The 20,294-nt window shown below is 37.9% G+C and overlaps 1 protein-coding gene across 3 annotated transcripts in view; it reads right to left on the bottom strand.

The window, feature by feature from the left end:
- Window positions 1-225: 225 nt before the first annotated feature.
- The window catches only part of NEBL (nebulette), a 347,130-nt gene continuing 327,061 nt past the window's right edge, over window positions 226-20,294 (bottom strand). For all 3 annotated transcript variants that reach the window (XM_045874312.3, XM_045874313.3, XM_064591994.1), the window contains 2 exons: window positions 7,373-7,479; window positions 226-5,536 (listed from right to left, as the gene is read on the bottom strand). In XM_045874312.3, the coding sequence (XP_045730268.1) occupies window positions 5,360-5,536; window positions 7,373-7,479 (284 nt within the window). In that variant the 3' untranslated portion in view covers window positions 226-5,359. The remainder of the gene's footprint in view (window positions 5,537-7,372; window positions 7,480-20,294) is intronic.

The raw sequence follows: 20,294 nt of genomic DNA, 5'->3' as shown, positions 1-20,294 counted from the left end.
AAAAAAAAAAGAAAGATACTGAGCTTGAAAACCATAATATTATTATCATTTAAAACTAAGTTTATTTGGGGCAGGAAGACACATTTTGAATGACTCACTAATGGAAGTGCACCGAAGACAGCAGAGGTCTCCAATGTGATTTAATGTGAGTTTTCATGAAAAACCTCATCCCCGGGACACCATCAAGCTCCAAGAAACCAAGGTGAGAACCAAGACGTAGAATCATTTTGTTATATCCTGCATTTATTTAAGCAAACCAAATGTGTAGAGATAGGAAAATTAGAGCGTTATAATGTTTTACAAATACAGAAAGAAGACAGAATAGTAATACCCTGAAGAGAGTGCATCCGAACACAGCTCTATCACAGGAGAACACGTGCAGTGACCACATTGAAGCCACGGCCAACACGTCCAGCTGCCATTCTTGTTCTGACATCGTTCAAGTAGATTTAATAGATAACTCAGCGATTTGCTTTTAAACAAATAATAATACTAATGATTATAGTAGCCTTGAAGGGTTCGTGAGTGACTATACTATACATACATGATGCTAGGCTTAATGTTTATTTCAATGCCGCTGTACACTATGCAGGGGGAAATAATGTCATATTACACAATTACTGTGACATCCACTAAAATGTGAACTAGTTTGCATAGGTTAGTCCTTTGGGCAGCACGATGTTGCTCTAGTCCACCAAGGCTTAAAGATTCACAGTGTAGAGGAAAGAAAACATGAATTAAAGCATTTCTACTAAAATATATTTTAATAGCTGGTGTTAATTTGCATAACAAAAGCCAAATTATATTAATAACATTGTATCATTCTATAAGCCCATTCATTTTAAAAACATTAAGTGTTTCCATTAAAACTGTATGCTCTCAAAGTTAGTACAGTCTTGCAAGTTCATCATCAACCACCATTCTACATTTTCGAAGCAGACAGAAGCCAAGCTGTGCAATGATTCAATTTTGTATTCTTAGCACAGGTCAAAGGCCAATGTTTCCACACCAAACCCACAGCACACTCGGTACCACTTCTAAATGCTCAGCCATTCATTGTATGGACACTGAAGAATGGGACTAGGATACAGTTTTCTCTTTTCCTTCAAAGTCAAGCATTCTTAACAGCAACTGGATTCCCAAGAAGTAGATAGTATGCCAACTGGATATCATGTATCAAACGCAAAAAGCATATGGAATTCCATGAATATACAGAAGTAATATGGACAACCGGAGAGAAATCTGCCCTGGGGATCCTTCCAGGCTGGTGGATTCCAGTAGTCTAAGCATCATGAAATGATGGCCACAGAAACATCATACAGTAATTGACTGTCTGGAAAGGACCCTAATGGGCATGGAATACTTCAGAAAGAGACTTCCCTTTTAGCATTCTTAACTTACTTTACATAGCTTCTTACTTAACTAAAGTTTTCTCTCCTCTGTGTCTCGTTACCCAAAACACCCACCCTCTAGCCGCTTTTAGATTATCAGAAGCAAATATAGCTAAGGTATAATGAAATTTATGAAGTGAATTTCATCTTGTGTAATGAATTCAGCCTCATAACGTAATTCTTCTATCTTACAATAGCTATTTTAAGTCTCAAATCTAAAGTTAATGTTTATGCATCCTGATTATATATAAATGCACAAAGAACTTTTCAGAAATAGATGGGAAAGGTCAGTATTTTCTAAAGTTCTACACCTTTAGAGGTAAAAATACAATCAGCTATCACCTTTCATATCTGTCAGGAGCATCTCACTTCCCCACCACAAAAATACCAATCATGTATAACAAAATACTACTATAGAATAGATAAGAAGCTTGCTTGCTTGGTTTTCTTTCCAAGACCGTCATGGATAAACAAGGGTAATCAAAAAGGCACCTTTTTAAAAATATATCTATATTATAATTTTGGTATAAACTATATCCACTTTATATAGGGATGTGCTATTAAAGGATCACACCCATTTTCTTTATCTTTTCATTAAAAACATTTCACCAGAGGTGAATACACCTGAAAAAGAGATGCACCTCTTGAACTTCACTGTTCTAGTAAAGTCTGTTTCCCCACTTCCCAGACTGTTGTCAAGCTCAACCAGGAGAGGACAAGGGAGGAAAGACTGTGGTTAACCTGCCCAAACTGCATCTTCATCATCTTCAAGCGATGAAACTTAGTGACAAAGAAGGGCTGGTCTAATCTCAATCATGTTCATACAAGGTGCCCATAGAAATTGTGCTTGCAAATTCCCGTATGATCTCTGGAGGTGGGGAAGCCTAGGAAGAGGCAGGGATGGCATGGGGATCTGACAACCAGATAAATATTTCAAACTGGGCTACACTGCGGGTGTCTAAACAAGAACAAGAAGACGTGAAGAACTCATTTTGCCACGTTAGAAATAGAAAGCTTTCCTTAGAGCACGAGAATCAGTAAAAATATTGACTACAAAAACCTACAACAAAAGTCACCTATTCCACTGCTCTGCTTCTCTCTCCAGAGATGATCCACATATAGTTTTGTTTTCGGAAACTTGTAAAAACGTATCAACCTGCTCCATGTGCTTTTACCAAGCCTGAGAACACATCACGTTCGGAGAATCAGGTGCATGCTCTCTGTGCTTGGACATTTCAGTCTTTAGCTTGATTTCTAAAAGACAGATTTTTTTATTTACACCCTTCTTTAGCCGTTAGTGTTATTTATGTATGAGATGCATGTCGCCAAACTGAGGGGAGGGGGGGCATGTGCAAAGTGGAAAAAGCGTTCAAGAACGTAGTTTTGAAAAATGATGCTGTAAAAATAGCACTTTGGTATTATACATATATGTTTCTGATATTTCTGCTGAGATGCTCAATATCCTGACAAGCTTTAGGAACAGTGGCAACACTACCCAGTTATGGCATCAGGAGCATGTGACATCATGTTCTCCCACAGTCTTTATTATAAAATAACTGCTGTCTGGTTAAATTCTGAGCAGACCTTAATTCCTAGAGGCTGGAAGCAGAAACATCTCGCTATGCAAACATTATGCTAAGCTTAAAATTTTAGAATTATTCCCCTAGTAATTATTGACTTCTACATTCCATGAATCTGATTTTGAAATTAGTGGATGAGAAAGACAATGGAACAACCAGCTGCTACTTTATGGGACTTTTCCCCGATAAAGAGTATCATTTCAAATCCGTTCCCTTTGAGCTTCCTATAAATGTGCTATTTCTCAAAAATTGTACCTGTCCTACATTTAGTCTGCAAATTTAATCAACAACTACTCTTTTTCATAATCACAAAAAAGTGGTCTGGGTGAAAAATATTTACTTAATGACATAATAAAATTGAGCAAGCTTATTGCCCCAGTTTTAACACACAGAATTTTTTTTTTTTTTTTTTTTGGGCAAGAATGTCACAAGTTCAGCTTGTCTTTGTTGGTTTGTGTACAAGACATCAAAATGGATAGGGGGTTAATTTAATCATAACTGGCCATTTCAATACTAGAAAATCAGTCCAGCTGGGTATGTAGGAATCTGTAAAAAAAAAAAAAAAAAAAAAAAAAACTCAAAAAACTCTCTAGTTTTTCACCTGAATTTCTCTCATCTCTTTTTATGTGAGTGTCCTGTAGATGCAGCCTGAGCGTAATAAAGCTTGTTTGCTCTTTGAGCCAGATAAAATGAAACTCTAGATTTTCAAAAAGTAGGTGCTAACTTTTCAAAAGTGTAAATGGATTAGCATTTGTTTCTGGACTCCTAAACACTTCCGTAAAAGGTATTTTACAGGATATTTCATTAATTTCTTTGCCTATATTACATAAGGGAGATAACCCCAAGATCTATACATTTTATCACATTTTTGTAACTTTGCTTTTGCAGCTTCATCACAATTCCAGAGTCAGGCCCTACACAAATGCTACCCTGCTGAGGTCCAAATACATCAGGAAAACACAGAGTCGCTGATGGATGTTAATTTCTCCAGTGACCTTGACTATGAACTACCGGCCAATCGTCTTGACCAGATAGGGCAACAATTTCTTTTAGTGAACAACCTGTTGGGCCTAGACCTAAAATCTCTGCTGGCATTTTCATCCTCCCACCCCGCTCCCCCTGACAATATGGTTTAGAAGGTAAAAAACAGAAGAAAGTAGAAAAGAAGTCTTTTCATTAACTGGTTTCAGTGGCTAGATTTCCAGTACCGGATGTGAATAGCATTTTCCAAAATTTAAAACAAAACAAAACAAAACAACGATTATCTCTATGCGGAGTGGGTGACATTTTGTTCACTGGTTGTCTCTCGCACACTTTGTAGTCACTGGCTCTTATTAAGCTTTCTTTACTTTTAAATCGACAGCGGCATTAAGTTAATGAAAGCTGCTCGGTAAACACCTAAATCACTTATTTGCTAGAGTAGACATCTATTTCCTAAAGGTGTAAATCCTTCACAACTAGAGTGCAAGGCAGCAGGAGAATCTCAAGCAACTTTTCCAAATATGTTTTTCTGATGAGCTGGCGACTAGAGGGAAGGGCTGTTAGGTTATCAGCCGCACATTTTGCTTTAATAATAGGCAGTGCAGCTTCCTATGTTACAGAAGCTTGAACCTATGTGACATGCAACAGGGTAAAAGCGCTTAGGGAAATAATAGAGATGACCTTAAACTTTGCCCTTTGCAGAGTAGCTGTGACGTTATTTGGTCCTGACATTCTATGGAGTCAAGCGTAGACTTGGGCCCACAGAATGTAAATGGAGAGTAGGATACGCCTTGGTACCAATGAGAAATAAAGAGACCCAAGTCAGCCTAGGGAACAAGGAAATGTCTTTGTTCGGGAGAAGTTTCTAGGTCCCGAAGGCCACCAGTCAATGTAATTTTAACCAAACTGTCATTCTGCCACTCCTGACATTTATTACATTAGGCAATTTTCACTTGAATTGGAAATTCCCTAATGACTCAAAAGCTAAATGGTCTTTAAATTATTGGCTGTGTTACTGAATTAAGAGAATTGGCTTCTGGTGATTCCAAAGTGACAGGTAAGAAGTTTCATAGACTTGTTACATTTAAGGGACGATCAACATCTCTATTAAAGTCTACAAAAATACATTTCCCAGAAGTGTTTGATAGCCAATCAAAAGAAACCATTAACCCAATTAGCAGCACCAGGCCTCCAGACCTATAGACTTTGTGCACAGGAATCACTGAAAATGTAGGTGTCCTGAGCCCAGAAGTCATTCCTTCTTCCTGGTACCTGTGTGTCTCATTGTCAAAGTAAAGACAGATTATTGTAAAATAACTGCCAAGTTGTCTTAAAAGTATCTTCTATCTTTTAAAAAGATTGGGTTTAGTATACATTAGAATAAAGCTCAAAGACAAGGAGAAATAATTAATTAACAAACTCAATGTAATTGGCTGGGAGCATCCCTGTTTTCCCAGTTCTCTGCACCGTGCCGTACATCCAGCCGTCATCGATGGGCTGCACGTTGACGATGTAGTCACCGTCCCTGAAGGAGACCTCATCTTCGTCCTGGGCACTGTAATCGTACATGGCTCGGTAGGTCCTCTGAGAAAGGAAAGGGGGGTGGGGTCACACGATGGATACAAAATAATACAGCCACAAATGCCAATCATGACAAACCAACTCACATATAATAAAGGAACCAGGAGGAATGTTCCCAAGTGTATTTATTTCTGGAGGTTGGCAAACAGAGCCTAGCATCTATCCTGGTTGCGTCCATCTCAAGTTTACCAGGCTAGCAGAAAGGGTAATGTTTGGGGGGCACAGAATGGGGATCGAGGAAGCCTTTAGATACTATGACTGGCCCATGAAAAAGTAAGCTTTGAAGCAGTATAACCAACTTCCCCCAGCTCCAGATAACCCCAGAGACCTTAGATTATGTAGATTTTCCCCTATTCCACATTCTTTAGAGAACAAAAACTGCCCTATGGACAGATGGAGCCAAGTCACTGCCATGGCCTCCCTGACAGAGGAAATGAATTTTTCGTAGGAACAAAGAATTTTTGTTTCCTCTTAAAAATATATTTAAAAAAGAAAAATAGATAATATACTTATTTTGTAGGTTTTTGAATCAGTGATAGACATTTAGTATGTAAATGTCTGAATATTGAGGGACACATAACTGAATCCTTGTTATAATGAGGAAATTATTCACTTCCTAACTTCAAACTATGTTACAAAGCTGTGGTAATTAAAACACTCTGGTAGTGACATAAAAACATAGATCAATGAAACAGAACAGAGACCCCAGCAATAAACCCACATATATATGGTCAATTTAGGATGAAGGAGCCAAAAACACACAGTGGGGAAAGGACAGTCTCTTCAATAAATGGTGCTGGGAAAACTGGACAGCCGCATGCAAAAGAGTGAAACTGGACCACTTTCTTAACCCATACACAAAAATTAACCCAAAATACATTAAAGACTTGAATGTTAAACCTAAAAAGATAAAACTCCTAGAAAAACACATAGGCAGTAAGCTCCCCAACATTGGTCTTGGAAATGATTATTTGGATTTGACACCAAAAACAAAAATATACACGTGCAACCACATCGAATTGAAAAGCTTCTGTGCAGCAAAGACAACCATCAACAAAATGAACCTACCAACCGGGAGAAGATATTTGCACATCACATGTCTGACAAGGGGTTCATAGCCAGAACGTAAGTTGAGTTTTACCATATTTGTTTTAATTAAAGACCAAGAATTCAGTTAATATTAACATCAGTCTCAAAATTAAGAGACCAGTCTAAGGAAACTGGCAGATGCAAAAAGAATTTTAGAGCAGTTAAAAAGAACTTCCAACTGCTTAGAAGGACCACCTCTTTCTCAGGGCTCAGGCTAAGCCTTCTGTGTCAGACAGAAGCTTGGAGAAATAATTTCGCTTGAGATGCCCAACCAACCTCGAGCACTGCTTCCAAACTTCACATTTAATGAATGAATCTGTAAGCACTTCAAGATTTCTAATAGGAGGATTCAAAGACTTACATTGGCCATGTCATTTGGAGGTTAGTGGCCGTTTTGATTACTGTCAAAATTAACTGGTTAATGTGACCAGATATTTGTACTTTTTAGACCTGAATGAAGATCACAGTTGGCTAAGACCGATCATGAAGTAACAACTAGGATATTGTTCTGAGACAGTCGTTTTGTATGTTTTACTCTTTATATGTTTTCACAGCATGCCTTCCTTTCTCAGTGGTTTACCTCTATAAGTCTTCTGCTTTCTTCGAAAGGGTACAAAGAATAAAATGTTGTCATTTATCCTTTCTGTGAAAATGGACACTATTCAATGCAACTCTATTCCACTTTTATTTCTATTTTGGAGATAAAACGGAAAGAGCAGGGAAGAGGAAATATTTCAAACTGATACTTACTAGATTTGGTGAGTGCTGCATTGACCTCATGGATGAGAGGCTGGTCTGGTGCATGTACCCATAGCCTTGGGAATGGCTTTGCTGGTAGGCTCCAGGAAGAACGGGCGCTGTACATGAACATACACATACAAAGAGTCCTCAAAGCGAGCCTCAAAATACCCCTCCCGAGCACCCAAGGGACTTCATGCTCTGTTACACTCTTCTGAAACCAAATGCCATGTTCAGTGCCATGTAAAATCTGGGTAGTGGTGTTATAAGTGATCTAGATTAGTATAAATTTCAGCAATTAAGGACATATATAGGGAATCAGTTTAACATGCAGTTAAAATATATTAGAAATACTTGTATTACTCTACTGCAGAGGCTCTGTTCAAACAACACAAGTACAAAACAAAAATTTCCCATTGCCTTTTAACAAAATCACATTTTTACTCAGCTATGTAATCCCCTTAGACATTTTCCAAAATAAAAATAAGAATTTTTTTAAAAATTGAAGTGGATTATCAAACCAATGACAGAGTATAAATGTTTTCACAGAATACTCATATAACAGATGCTCTCAATATTTCAAGACATATAGCTAAATATTACCTTTACAAAAATGGTAAATATAGCATATGGTTAGCAACATATGTTTGTTTAGCAGTTAATAATGAGTCTATACCCCAAAAGAAAACTTTATTTAAAATATATAAATTCTCCATTTTATCTTGGCTGTAAGTCAAAACTAAATAAGTCATCTGAATATGTTACAAAAGCCTAACGAACCAAACCATGTAAAGAATTTCATAAACATCTTTCTACATCAAAAAAAGAAAAGAAAAAGAAAATAGTATCAAAATAGCATTCACTCATTTTGTGCTGTTCTCACCACTAATTATGACAATCAAAAGACATAGTTCCTGTTTTGAAGAACACTAAATTCTAGAGAAACCAACACAGAAACTAGATAAAACCCCCACATAATCAGTAGATGTATGCTTGACTCTGTGTTTCTCTCTAAGTATATGTAAGTACTTATAACCAGAAGCAAGGAGCTGGCTACGAATGAGAGGATTTTAGTAGCACACCCTCCACTGGGTTTTGAACAATCATATGATACATTAGTAAAACTTGTATGATATGATTACTATAAAAATCCACAATAGGTTGCCAGCATTGTTCAATCAGGTTGAGTCTGTAATTAATCTAGGTTGATTTATTTAGGACAGTTTTTATAATAAAAGAAACAGATATAATTCTTGGGTACTATGAATAATTACTATTTTATAAGTGGTATATTCATTCTGATGATACATGAAAACATCAAATTTAAAGAAGTCTAATCATCAGAAAATTACAAATCATAAATGTGTTCTCCAGATGATAATGACATTAGGTTGAATGGGAATTTTTTTTAAGTTCTTGAATTAATTCATATTGCAATGTTGTTAGAAATCGTGTTTATTTAATGTCTAGGTGCGGCATCAAAGAGAAACCACCGAGTTCTTAACTTGGACTGTGGTACATTCTAAAGTTATTAAAGCGTTAAATATCAAATACTTCAGAAAATAGCACTGTTTAACATTATCAACTCAATTTAAATACTTAATGTCAAGAGATGTCAAGAATATTGTCAAAATTCACTCATGAAGAAAAAATAATGAAATCACTAAAAATATCTAAGCCCACTTAATTAGCTGAGGAACAGAGCCATTGCTGTGTATTGGAAGCATGGACCATTCATTTCTTCCCTCCCTCAACTCTCAGCAAATACTGACTGAGTGAGTTAATGTGTGCACAGGGCTTACTACATCACCTGTCACTTAGTAAGCCTCCATAAATCTTAACAACTATCACTGTCCACTATGTTCAAGGCATGCCAGGCATCAAAGGAGAGGGGTGACAAAAACGATTGCCCTCCTCGAGCAATAATGGCCTGGACATCTGTTCTTTCCCCAGCTGAAGAAATGGCTCTGAATACTCAGGGCATTTCCAGTTAAATATGTAAGTCAAGGACTCCAATTACACACCCAGAATGGCAGGCCTGAACTGGTTTTTAGCCACATAAACAAGTCATTGCTTCATTAATTATTATTTTAATCTATTTATAAATTCTAAAGATTAATTAAAAAACCCCATAAACCTACCTAAAATTAAAAAAAAAATAAACTTTTAATCCTTTGTTACACTATCAAACTGTGACTTTCACATTTTGATGCAGAGAGTTAAGCATGGTCATCTTAAAATATTTGGGGGGAAAACTATCAGGAAAAGACAATGATGAAAAATATTTTTAAACATGCTATCTCATGTGCCGTGATGTGTCTGTGTGTACATAGTGTGTACGTCATCATCCTAATACTGACAATTCGAGAATGTTGTTGAACAGTGTTCTCTAATTTTGGCTGTTAGAAACCAAGTATATCCACACCTGTTCAACTGCTCAAATCTGACCTTCAAAGAGAACCTATAGATACTGTCAAATACAGCAGGAAAAGAAAATGATGTATTTGTCCTAAATCTGTGTAGGTTGGAGAGAGCAGGGAAGAGTTTAGAAGGCGGAACCTTGGGGTAAATATAATCTATCTCGTTCTTACAGTTTCTTCTCATGCCTTTATTTCCATTTCTCTCTGCAGCTGCATTACTTAATGCACGTTCCTTCAGGGCTATCAAACTTTGTTATCTACTTTATACCTGATACAATAAAAGAGTTTTTAGGAAGCTCCTATTAGAGCTATGAAAAACATAACTAAGAGCCCAGAGGAATCAACTTACTAAAAGCAAATGCCAATTTAAAAGGAGGCAGACATTGCTTTTTTTATTGTTTTGCTACATGATTTCTTTTTTATGAAGCATAGGCAAAATAAGCAATAGGAAATTTAGAACAATGGCTTCAGAAATTGGGTCTATTAAGAATTTGGGTGAAAGATAGCTATTCCATGTGAGTATGCCATTTCTTCCATGAAAATATGGAACTCAAGAGGTTTTGCAAAAGCAAGATGTTAAGCTAATTTTGCAACAAACAAAGACTTCTTATCAGAGAAAAATACATTGTGCCCTCTTCCTTAAAACAGTGGTCAGATTCCACCAGCACTGACACAGATGGATGATGGTTCCATGATGGTCTTCCCACACAAGAGTCCTGAGGTTGAGAGTTTTTATTGCAGTAGCATAAAAGCCATAAAACAATAACTTTAGGGGCATCTGGGTGGCTCAGTCAGTTAAGTGTCTGACTCTCGGTTTCAGCTAAGGTCATGATCTCATAATGGTCATGAGATAGGGTCCCACACTGGGCTCCATGCTGAGTGTGGAGCCTATTTGAGATTCTCTCTCTCTCCTATCCCTCTGCCCTCCCACTCCCTGCTCGTGTGTGCTTTCTCACTCTCTCCAAAAAAAAAAAAAAAAAAAAATAGCTTTCATTATCCTAAGGCAACAACAAAACACACAAGTGTGACTCAATTTTCATTTCACATTGGTAAGATTTATTGACTAGAGATCTGGAAGCTCACTAAAGCTCTAAGGATTTCAGCTCTATTTGGAATGTCCCATAGTATTTATGAAACCAAAATCTCTTTTAGCGAACAACAAAGTTCTTCCACTAACAGACAATACTAATATTTTCTATTTAATGCTTCTCCTTACAATGAAAGGAGATAAAACCAAGATAGAGAAGTAAATAGACACGAAGATCATAAAACAGAAGGTGAAAATGGAAGAAAAAACATTTTTTTGGAGGCTTCATAAATCTGAAACTGGAAAAGTAAGGAAATATGTGTAAACATGCACAGTAGAGTAAATGAACCAAAGATATGCACCCACAATCATAAAAAGAGAAAAATCCTCAAAAAGAAGCCAGCCCACTGTGGGGGATGACCGTGGAGTAGGTAAAAGAAGAGGAGGATTATAGAAGTGTCATTCGCGTGCACAGTGCATCCCATGTTGCCATGTAGTTGTCAGAAAAACTCTCTAAAATAGGTATCATTCCCACTTTAGAGAATAAAATACAGAGGCTGGGAGATTAAGCAGGAAGGCAGCAGAGCAATGGTCTCTGCATATGAACACCAGGATAAAGGTCTGATGTCCTCAAAGATGAGGTAGAGGTTTTGAAAGCCTCACGATGACAACAGCGTCATAGTAGATGGCCAAACTCCAAATGCAAAAATAGAAATAAAAGTAATGCCTTATTGATTCCTCAGCCCATTAGGGTTGGTATAAAAAATACCATAGACTGGTGGCTTAAGCAACAAATTACTTCTTGCTGTTCTAGAGACTAAGAAGTCCAAGATCAAGACGCTGGCAGATTCAGTGTCTGACGAGGATCCATTTCCTGGTTCATAGATACACTGATTCCTTTTCCTGAGTCCTTAAATGGCAGACGGGGATGAGGGAGCTCTCTGGGGCCTCTTCTATAAGGGCACTAAATCCACCCTCTTGACCCAGTCACCTCCCAAAGGCCACACCTCCTAATACCATCACCCTGGGGTTAGGAATTTGACATGTGAATTTGGAAGGGACACAAGCATTCAGTCTGTAACAATTAGTTAACATAGATGTAACACAAATAGAGAAAATAATCTTGGGGTTTTTCTCACAGGCTTACTTTTTTTTTGTAATCAGAATAAGGAAAATTACCCCTCAGAAGCTTTCCAATAAAGAATATAGGATGCAATACATTACTGTCATATTTTCTTAAGAGTTGACTACAGTTTTATCAATTAATGTGGGTCTAAGAACTTAATGAGTTGTGGGGGGTTTTTTTCTTCTTTTTTTTTTTTAAGGACAAAGAATCTGGATTTGGACAGTCACAAGGGAATTGCTAAAATGAATGAAGACATGACTATAAATGAGAAAGTATGAAGATACTGCTGGTTGTGAAGTAAATATTAAATAATGAGCTAAACCCTTATTAGATCTCATCTAGGCTATGAGCAAAGTGGTTGAGCTAATCGGTCATCAAATAGGCCCATGATGTGGACCTTTTTGTTCAAATAACTTTTTCGGGTGCCATCAAGGGTTCCAAATCAGAGCCTCAAGCCCTCATGGCACCTGCTTCTCTCCACAAGCCCCAAGTGAGTGCTAAATCCACATTTATGCCAAATACAGCAACAAGATGATTTTTTTTAATCTGATAGAATTCTGAGCACTATAGAGAGTTCTCCTTGACTGCAGAAGACAGAAACAAGCCAGATTGCCTCCAGGTTTTAGTTTGTTGGTTTTTAATTATAAGCTGTGAAGAGACAAGTGCTTAAAAAACCAGCTTGCTGCATAATAAACTATGAATAAACAGACTTTAACATAAAAATGAGATAATCTACAACTGAGTTGAAACCAACAAGTTTTAAAGACATGCATAATCATCACTGCCATACAAAACAAGTGCTCAAACTTTGGAAATCATATGTAAAAATAAAAGCAATCATTACTATTTCATATGTTGAATTTCCAGCAGGTTCCCCAGACCAATTAAATCAGACTTTCTGGGGTGGGAATGGAAGGGACTGAACACTGGTGTCTTATTTTTGAAGGCTTCCAAGCAATTGAAATGGGCAGCCAGGGTGAAGAACCACTGAGCTACTGTGAGTTTCCTTCTCCCCAGCCCGACACAAATTTAGAGGCTCATGTGACCCTATACATGCTATTCCCAAATTCCTGCTCTCCCCCTGAAAAGGACTGAATATTTGTGTTCCCCACCCCCAAAACTCATATGCTGAAATCCAAACCCCTAAGATGATGGTATGGGGAGGTGTGGCCTTTGGGAGGTGATTAGGTCATGAGAATGGAGCGTTATGAATGGGATTAGTGCCCTCATGAGAGGCCAGAGAGCTAGCTAGCTCTCTTTCCATCAGGTGGGGACACACGGAGAAGACAGCAGTCTGCAACCTGGGAAGAGGACCCTCACCAGACTCAACCATGCCGGCAGCCTGATCTCAGACTTCCAGACTCCAATACAGCGAGAAATCAATTTCTGTTGTTTGTCAGCTATCCAGTCTATGGTGGTCTGTTGTAGCTGTGGGAAGGGGCTAAAACACGTATCTCCGGGGCGCCTGGGTGGCTCAGTCATTAAGCGTCTGCCTTCGGCTCAGGTCATGATCCCAGGGTCCTGGGATCGAGCCTCCGCGTCGGGCTCCCTGCTTGGCAGGAAGCCTGCTTCTCCCTCTCCCACTCCCCCTGCTTGTGTTCCCTCTCTCGCTATGTATCTCTCTGTCAAATAAATAAATAAAATCTTAAAAAAAAAAAAAAATTTAAAACACGTATCTCCCCCCCTGACTTGTTTGTATTTGTGGAGGCAAATGTTTAACCCTGGACCAGAGAAGCAAGCAGGGATCCTGGGAAGAAATCTCAGTAAGAGGAAGCTCACTGGAGAATAACCCAGCCACTAATATGCAGCACTCAGGGGACAAGCTAAGGCAAGCACCACGGGACACCACCCAGGGAGGGCTGACCAGTGGAAGCTGACCCCACTTCCCAGGGGCTGACCAGAACAGGACCTGGTTACCATCTCAGAGGGAAAGGGGGGCTGCGGAGTTTGGAATCGTGTAGCCAAAAAAAATGTCTTTACAGATGCAAAAATTATCCCTCAAGCCAATGATAAGTTCCTAACAATTTTCTCCATCTAGACCCCAATACCATCTTGGTTTTAATTTTCTGTTCTTAGATAAATGCTATTACTAGAGGGTATTGCAAACCTCCTTTGAGAAAATTCAAAACATGTGAAAATATTTCATCACCTAGGTATGTGTCCCTGTGAAACATCAGCGGGAGAGATATGTATCACAGGACTTCTGCTTTCCAAGGAATATCAAATATGAATATAATAAAATTTGAGTAAATGAAATCTTACAAGTAGGCGGATGACTTTGGTTTGCTCAGGACTCACCCAGTTGCAGCAGAGAAAATTCTGTTCCCCGGGAACCCCCTTGGTCTCAGGCCAATCAGCACGGCTGGTCGCCCTACTTACAACATGCCAGGCCCTGTGTGTAGCATGTCACGTGATTAGGTGGAGAAATTGTCACCACTTTACTGATGGCAAAGTGCCCATTTTACAGATGGAGAATCTGCAGGCTACAGGGATTCAGTAACAGTTGACCACTCACTCCAGCGGCAGGGAAGATGGGAGTGAGGGGAAGGGAAAGCCGAGAGAAAAGAGGTTTAATGCGTGGAGAGGTGTGTGGGGCAGCTTCGTTCTGCTCACAGAGGTGACTCTCACTCGCACTGACTTTTCTGTGGTATACTTGGGGGTATAAATGCCACAGGAAGTTGAGGTGAATGTGGTTGATGAGGTGTGCTAGAACATCTTTGGAAAAAATTATAGTGAGAATAATGCATTCACTTTTGGAAAAGTTCGCTCAAATCATAGAGAATAGCATTGTTTCTGAAGCAATGGCTTTCAGATTTCTTTTAAGGGTCATTTTCGCATCTGGTAAGTTTCTGGAGTGCATGTGTGTGTGTGTGTGTGTGATCTTTGTTTCTTCTTCCCTTTGCCAATAGTATCCTATATTATCCTGGCCAATCATCATTCAGTCACCTTATCCTGTATGAACAGTTTTCAAGTGTGTGTTCAAGCCACATCTCCTAATATGACTTCAACCACTCTCCCACTGAGCAAGGAAGACCCCAATCATGATGCCACCTGACAATTTTCAAAATCCTTCTGTAGGACACTGCGTGCAAAATGTTACTTCCCCAAATCAGCATCAGAAGAGTGACAAGCTCTATAGACGTGCTAAGAATTTAGTTGCAAACATAATTAAGTCCAGAAGACTGTTTAACTATTTCTTCTCTAAATTTAAATAATAGATTTATAATGTTGCTTTAGTCAAATATAAATTGGATATTTAAAGATTCCTAATTACCTATTAACTAGATTATGTACTTTTTAAAATTATGCATATATGAATTACATCTGACCATTTTGTTTATATATTTGGCTTAGTTGCCCCAAGTAAGAATTTCTAAAGTATTGTTTTGGGGCTCTGCTGTTCCTAAATATCAAAAAAAGAAACACAAAATTAGTTATTTTTTAAATGATCAGCCAGTTAAACTTAGCCTCACAAGCCCAGAAAAGCAGTACATTTTGATTTCAAAACTAACTGGTTTTTCTCTAGAAAAAATAAGTCTGTGAATGTTCTCTGGAAGAACTGAACCAAGACATACTGTAGTTTGAACAGAACTAGAGAGATTTAAAGTTAAGAATATCTGCTATTTTGCTTCAGAATAATCTAGCCAATTTACTCTTACATTAGATTTAAATATCAACTTGTATATTTTTCTCTCAGATTTGTTTCTCATTTTTAGCTATATAATTCAGGATAAACTCCCCAACTTATAACTGTAACACAAACCAGAGATATAAGCAGGATTGTCACTGAGGGAAAAGGAGATAATTTCTGCCCCAAATTACAGAGTCTTGAATAATGTTCTCATGGCACAAAATCAATGAGGTATGTATCTGTGTCTACACGTGCACATGCATGCTATCTCCCAAAATGAAAATAAAGGAATGCATAGTATGGAGATATATATATTTGTAGTTTTCTGACAAGAAAGACATAATTGGGGGCAGTTCTTTGGTAAGATGAAGGCAATAAAGAACCTAAGGATAGCAGGGACACGGGGATAAATGTTTCCATTTAGGTAAATCATAGCACTGAATCCAGCTTTCAGACACAAATTATGCCATGACTGAAAAGTCAACTCATAGCAAATCCCAATTTTCCTCAGTGAAAACCACCACCAATACTGTGCAAGTCAATCTCATGTAGAAAAATTCATTATTCAAGTACAATGAAAGAAAGTCTCATTATGCCATTGTAGAGGATATTTTGTGAATACTTATCAGATAAATATATGTAGCATTGTTTTTTGTAACATATTTTTAAAGACTTAAAAACAGAATATGCATTTGGTTTATTCTTGCACTAATCAATTCAAATACTGACTCTTAGGAAATATGACCAATCCACAAGTAGTTCCCAAATACAGTTTTACATGAGATGTCTTTAGTGACAAACCACACTAAATATCATATGTACACACATCTCAATAATGATAACACTTCTGAATGAGCAAGTATACTTTTTTCAACCAATAGACATATATGAAACGGAACCAATGTGTCCCTGAGATGATTTGAAGATAGGGAAATGTAGGAAAATGAATATAAAGGATTGTCTGGGTCTTCTAGAGCCCAAGCTTCAGCTTAAGGGAAGTGGCTGGGGCTGAAGAAAGAGGCAGGTGTAAGAGTCACAGTCGGGTAGGGAGCTGAGCAGCCGGTCATTGGAATCAAAGGCACATAGTGTTAAAGACATGTAGACAGGACCCAGGTAAGATTCCGACAGGCTAGTAAATAAATTCAGTACACACGGGTCAGATATATGGTGGAAGATAAAGATCAAAAACCAGAATGTCTGAAAAATGTGGCATGGGCGGACCAGGAATATTTTTGGAACAGGATTAGGCACTAAAGAGTAGGGAATCTGGCCACAAGGGGAGAACCACACAACAATGAGCTGGGGCAACAGGAGATAATGACCAAACAAAACGCAGAAACTCAATACAACCCCCAGCTGCAGCAGCCTGGGGAAATTTTAAGTAGTTCCTGTAAAAGTCAGGATCCAATCCCCATGACCTCCTAGCCTGGGGCTTGGGGCAGAGGGGTGTGGGGCACCTGGATGAAACAGGAAGTGGGGGAGAGCAAGGAAAGTCATGACTACAAAGGTAACATTATGACTGTTTTATATCTAAGACAGAGAGGTAAATACACATGTATACTCAGTCTATTACCCAATTTGGACATCAAATTTGAACCATACGAACCAAAAATGACTATTACTAATGTTCAACAATATGGAAAAGCTACTCTCTCCCTCTCCATGTGCGTCACTTTACCATTTACAAAGCTCTTCTAAAGTTTTCCCCTTGGACGCATATGCCATGGCCACATCTATCTCCTTCCCGATGATCAAACCTTCTCTTTTCCCCAATCAGCTCGGCTTCGCAGGAAATATATTTTTAATGTTTTATTGTTTGCTACTTTAAGTGTCAGATGTTTCTCCTTCATACACATATGGAACCCTTTGATTTAATTTTGGCAAATCAATGAAAGACACATGTGCATCTTGGAACAAGTGCTATTCATTAGTATTTGATCCTTTTCCCAACTTCACACTCAGAAAAGGAAACTTATGACGTTTCTTTCTTTTTTTGGGGGGGGGGATTCTTAATCTCAGGAGACATTATGACGTTTCTTTCATTCCCAGTCTAATGATACCAGGAATATGAGTTTCTCTAAGGACTTCAAATTCAATCAGAATCCTGAACCTTTTTCTTGGGGGTGCAACTGAACTAACTAAAAGTTTCTAACAGTGTGCAGGGTGTGCTTTCCCATAGGCTTTTTAGCTAGATGGCTAAATATGATCATGTAATCACCAACAACAGGATCTTACATTATAAAGGACTCGTTTATTTTCCTATAGGCTAATTTCACACAAAAATTTATCTCAGCAATTTATCACAGAAGTATCTCAGTCATCAATTCTTTAAATCTTCCTACCTTCAATGTAGACACTTAAAACGTCATTTTTTGATGGATATTGCTCACTTCTCGAATTCATATTGGAAACGACGCTCAAATACAGTAGGGAAATAGTACAACTGAAAGTTTCTTGTTAAAGGTATTTTCTTTGCAGAAGTCAGGCTAGGAAGGAGCTGGAGTTTTTCAGAGGGTTGGGGTTGCCAATCAATAACCAGAAAACTGAAGTATTGGTTCCAAGAGAAATACTGGTACATTTAGATTAAATGAAGGCAAAAGAGTTCAAAATCCGGAGTGCATTTCCTAGTTGGTTGTTCCAGTTATCTAATTTTAAAGTCACGCTCACCATTAAAAACCAGTAACACTGAATTTGGGGCAGAATGCCATCTGTAAATCATAAAACATAAATCCTCAATGGGCAGGGAGAATCAACAGAAAAATTAATGCAGACACTGAGCAACAGATTGTGACTTTATGAACACTTCATATTAAAGGAGATTTTGAAACACTGCTCGTTTGATGCCTGTCCATCACTTTCAAAACAAAGAGTTTATTATTGTGCCTGCATTTGATATTTCTGTTCTCAATATAATGGCAAATTGAAATTTTAATGATGGCTATTATCCTTAGGAATTAAGGGAGCATTCTGTGGGCTTCACTGTGTCTAGGGAAGAGATGACTTCTCCTTGCATTTTGTCTCCTTCCATTCACCATTTCTTCATGGAGCATTCCTGGTCCTGCGCTAGGTACTGGAAGGAGAGCTAACTGGCACGTTCATTCTCTGCCACTGTGGAGTTCATGACCAAACAATAAACTAGAGTACGCTGAGACAGAAGCCATACAAGGTACGGATTTCAGAATTCTGATGGGCACTTTCACTTTATTAAGTTCCTACTAAGGACAGTTGTCACAAGTGAAATAAAACCCTGAAATGAGGAGTATTTGTATGAGAACCGAAGTGTTAATGTAGGAATACTTTACTGATTTCTTGGTTATGAAAGGTCACTGGCTGACTCAGGCTTTGTAATAAACAGAGGTTACAATGTTATATTTCAGTGATACATCTTACATTTCTACTTTTTCAAGAAACTATAATAAGGGTTATTTTTACACTGTTACCCTCAACCAAATTAGCTCTAATTAGACTTAATAAAGACTAATACCAAGTTTTAGTGATTTAGCACATGTAGCAAAGCTGTTCCTTTGTATTTCAGATCAGACTTTAATTTGAATATATGTATGTATCAACAATATTTATTAAGTGTTTTGCAGGTACTGTTCTAGATACTAGTTATAGAATTCAGGACAAAGCAGGCAGAAAGAGTCTGTTCTAATAGAGTTTATTATATTCTGGGGGAGCCATAATTAATTAATACATAATGAAATATCAGGTAGTAAAAAGAGCAATAGATGTATACCCAGAAGTGGAAATGCTAGATAGTTCTATTTTTAATTTTTTGAGGAACCTCTATACTGTCTTCCATGGTGGCTGCACCATTCTACATTCCCACCAACAGTGTATAAGAGTTCCAATTTCTCCACATCCTTGCCAACATTTATCTTTTTTTGCTTTTTTGAGTTTTTTAGGATAACAGCCCATCTAACAGATAAGAGGTCATATGTCACTGTGATTTTGATCTGCATTCCCCTGATCTGATAGAGATATCTGTGTCTCCTGGTTCATTGCAGAACTCTTCACAATAACCAAAATATGACTACAGCCCAAATGGCCATTGACGGATGAATGGATAAAGAAAATGATATATACATACAATGGAATATCATTCAGCCTTAAAAAAGAAAGAAATCCTACCATTTGTGACAACATGGATCAACCTAGAGGACATTATACTAAGTGAAATAAGCCAATGATAGAAGGACAAATATTGCGTGATTCTACTAATAGGAGGTTTCTAAAATAGTCAAACTCACAGAGCAGAGAACAATGGCACTTGTCAAGGGCAGAGGGAGGGGAAAATGGGAAATTGTTGCTCAGTGGGTATAAAGTTTCAATTATGAAGATGAATGAGTTCTAGAGATCTGCTGTACAACACAATACCTGTGGTTAACAATACACTGCTGAGTATTGTAGATGTTAAGAGGATAGCTCTCATGTTAAGTGTTCTTATCACTCACACACACACACACACACAAACCAAACACACACACACACAAACCAAACACACACACACACACACAAGGAAAGTTTTAGAGGTGATGGATATGTTTAGTACCTTGCTTGTGGTGATGGTATCATGGGTATATGCGTATGTCCAAACTCATTAAAATTTAGACATTAACTATGTACAAATGTTGTCTATCAACTATGCTTCGGTAAACCTTAAAAGAAGAGTTATAGATAAAAATAAAGCAGGGTAAGGGGATAGGGAGTTATGGGTGTATGTGGGT

The sequence above is a fragment of the Mirounga angustirostris genome, unplaced genomic scaffold (genome assembly GCF_029215605.1).
Source record: "Mirounga angustirostris isolate CCGP_5_RB_7025 unplaced genomic scaffold, mMirAng1.0.hap1 SCAF_5, whole genome shotgun sequence".
Lineage (NCBI taxonomy): Eukaryota > Metazoa > Chordata > Mammalia > Carnivora > Phocidae > Mirounga > Mirounga angustirostris.
Note: the sequence above shows the minus strand (reverse complement) of the source record. Positions and strands in the feature narration are given on the sequence as shown.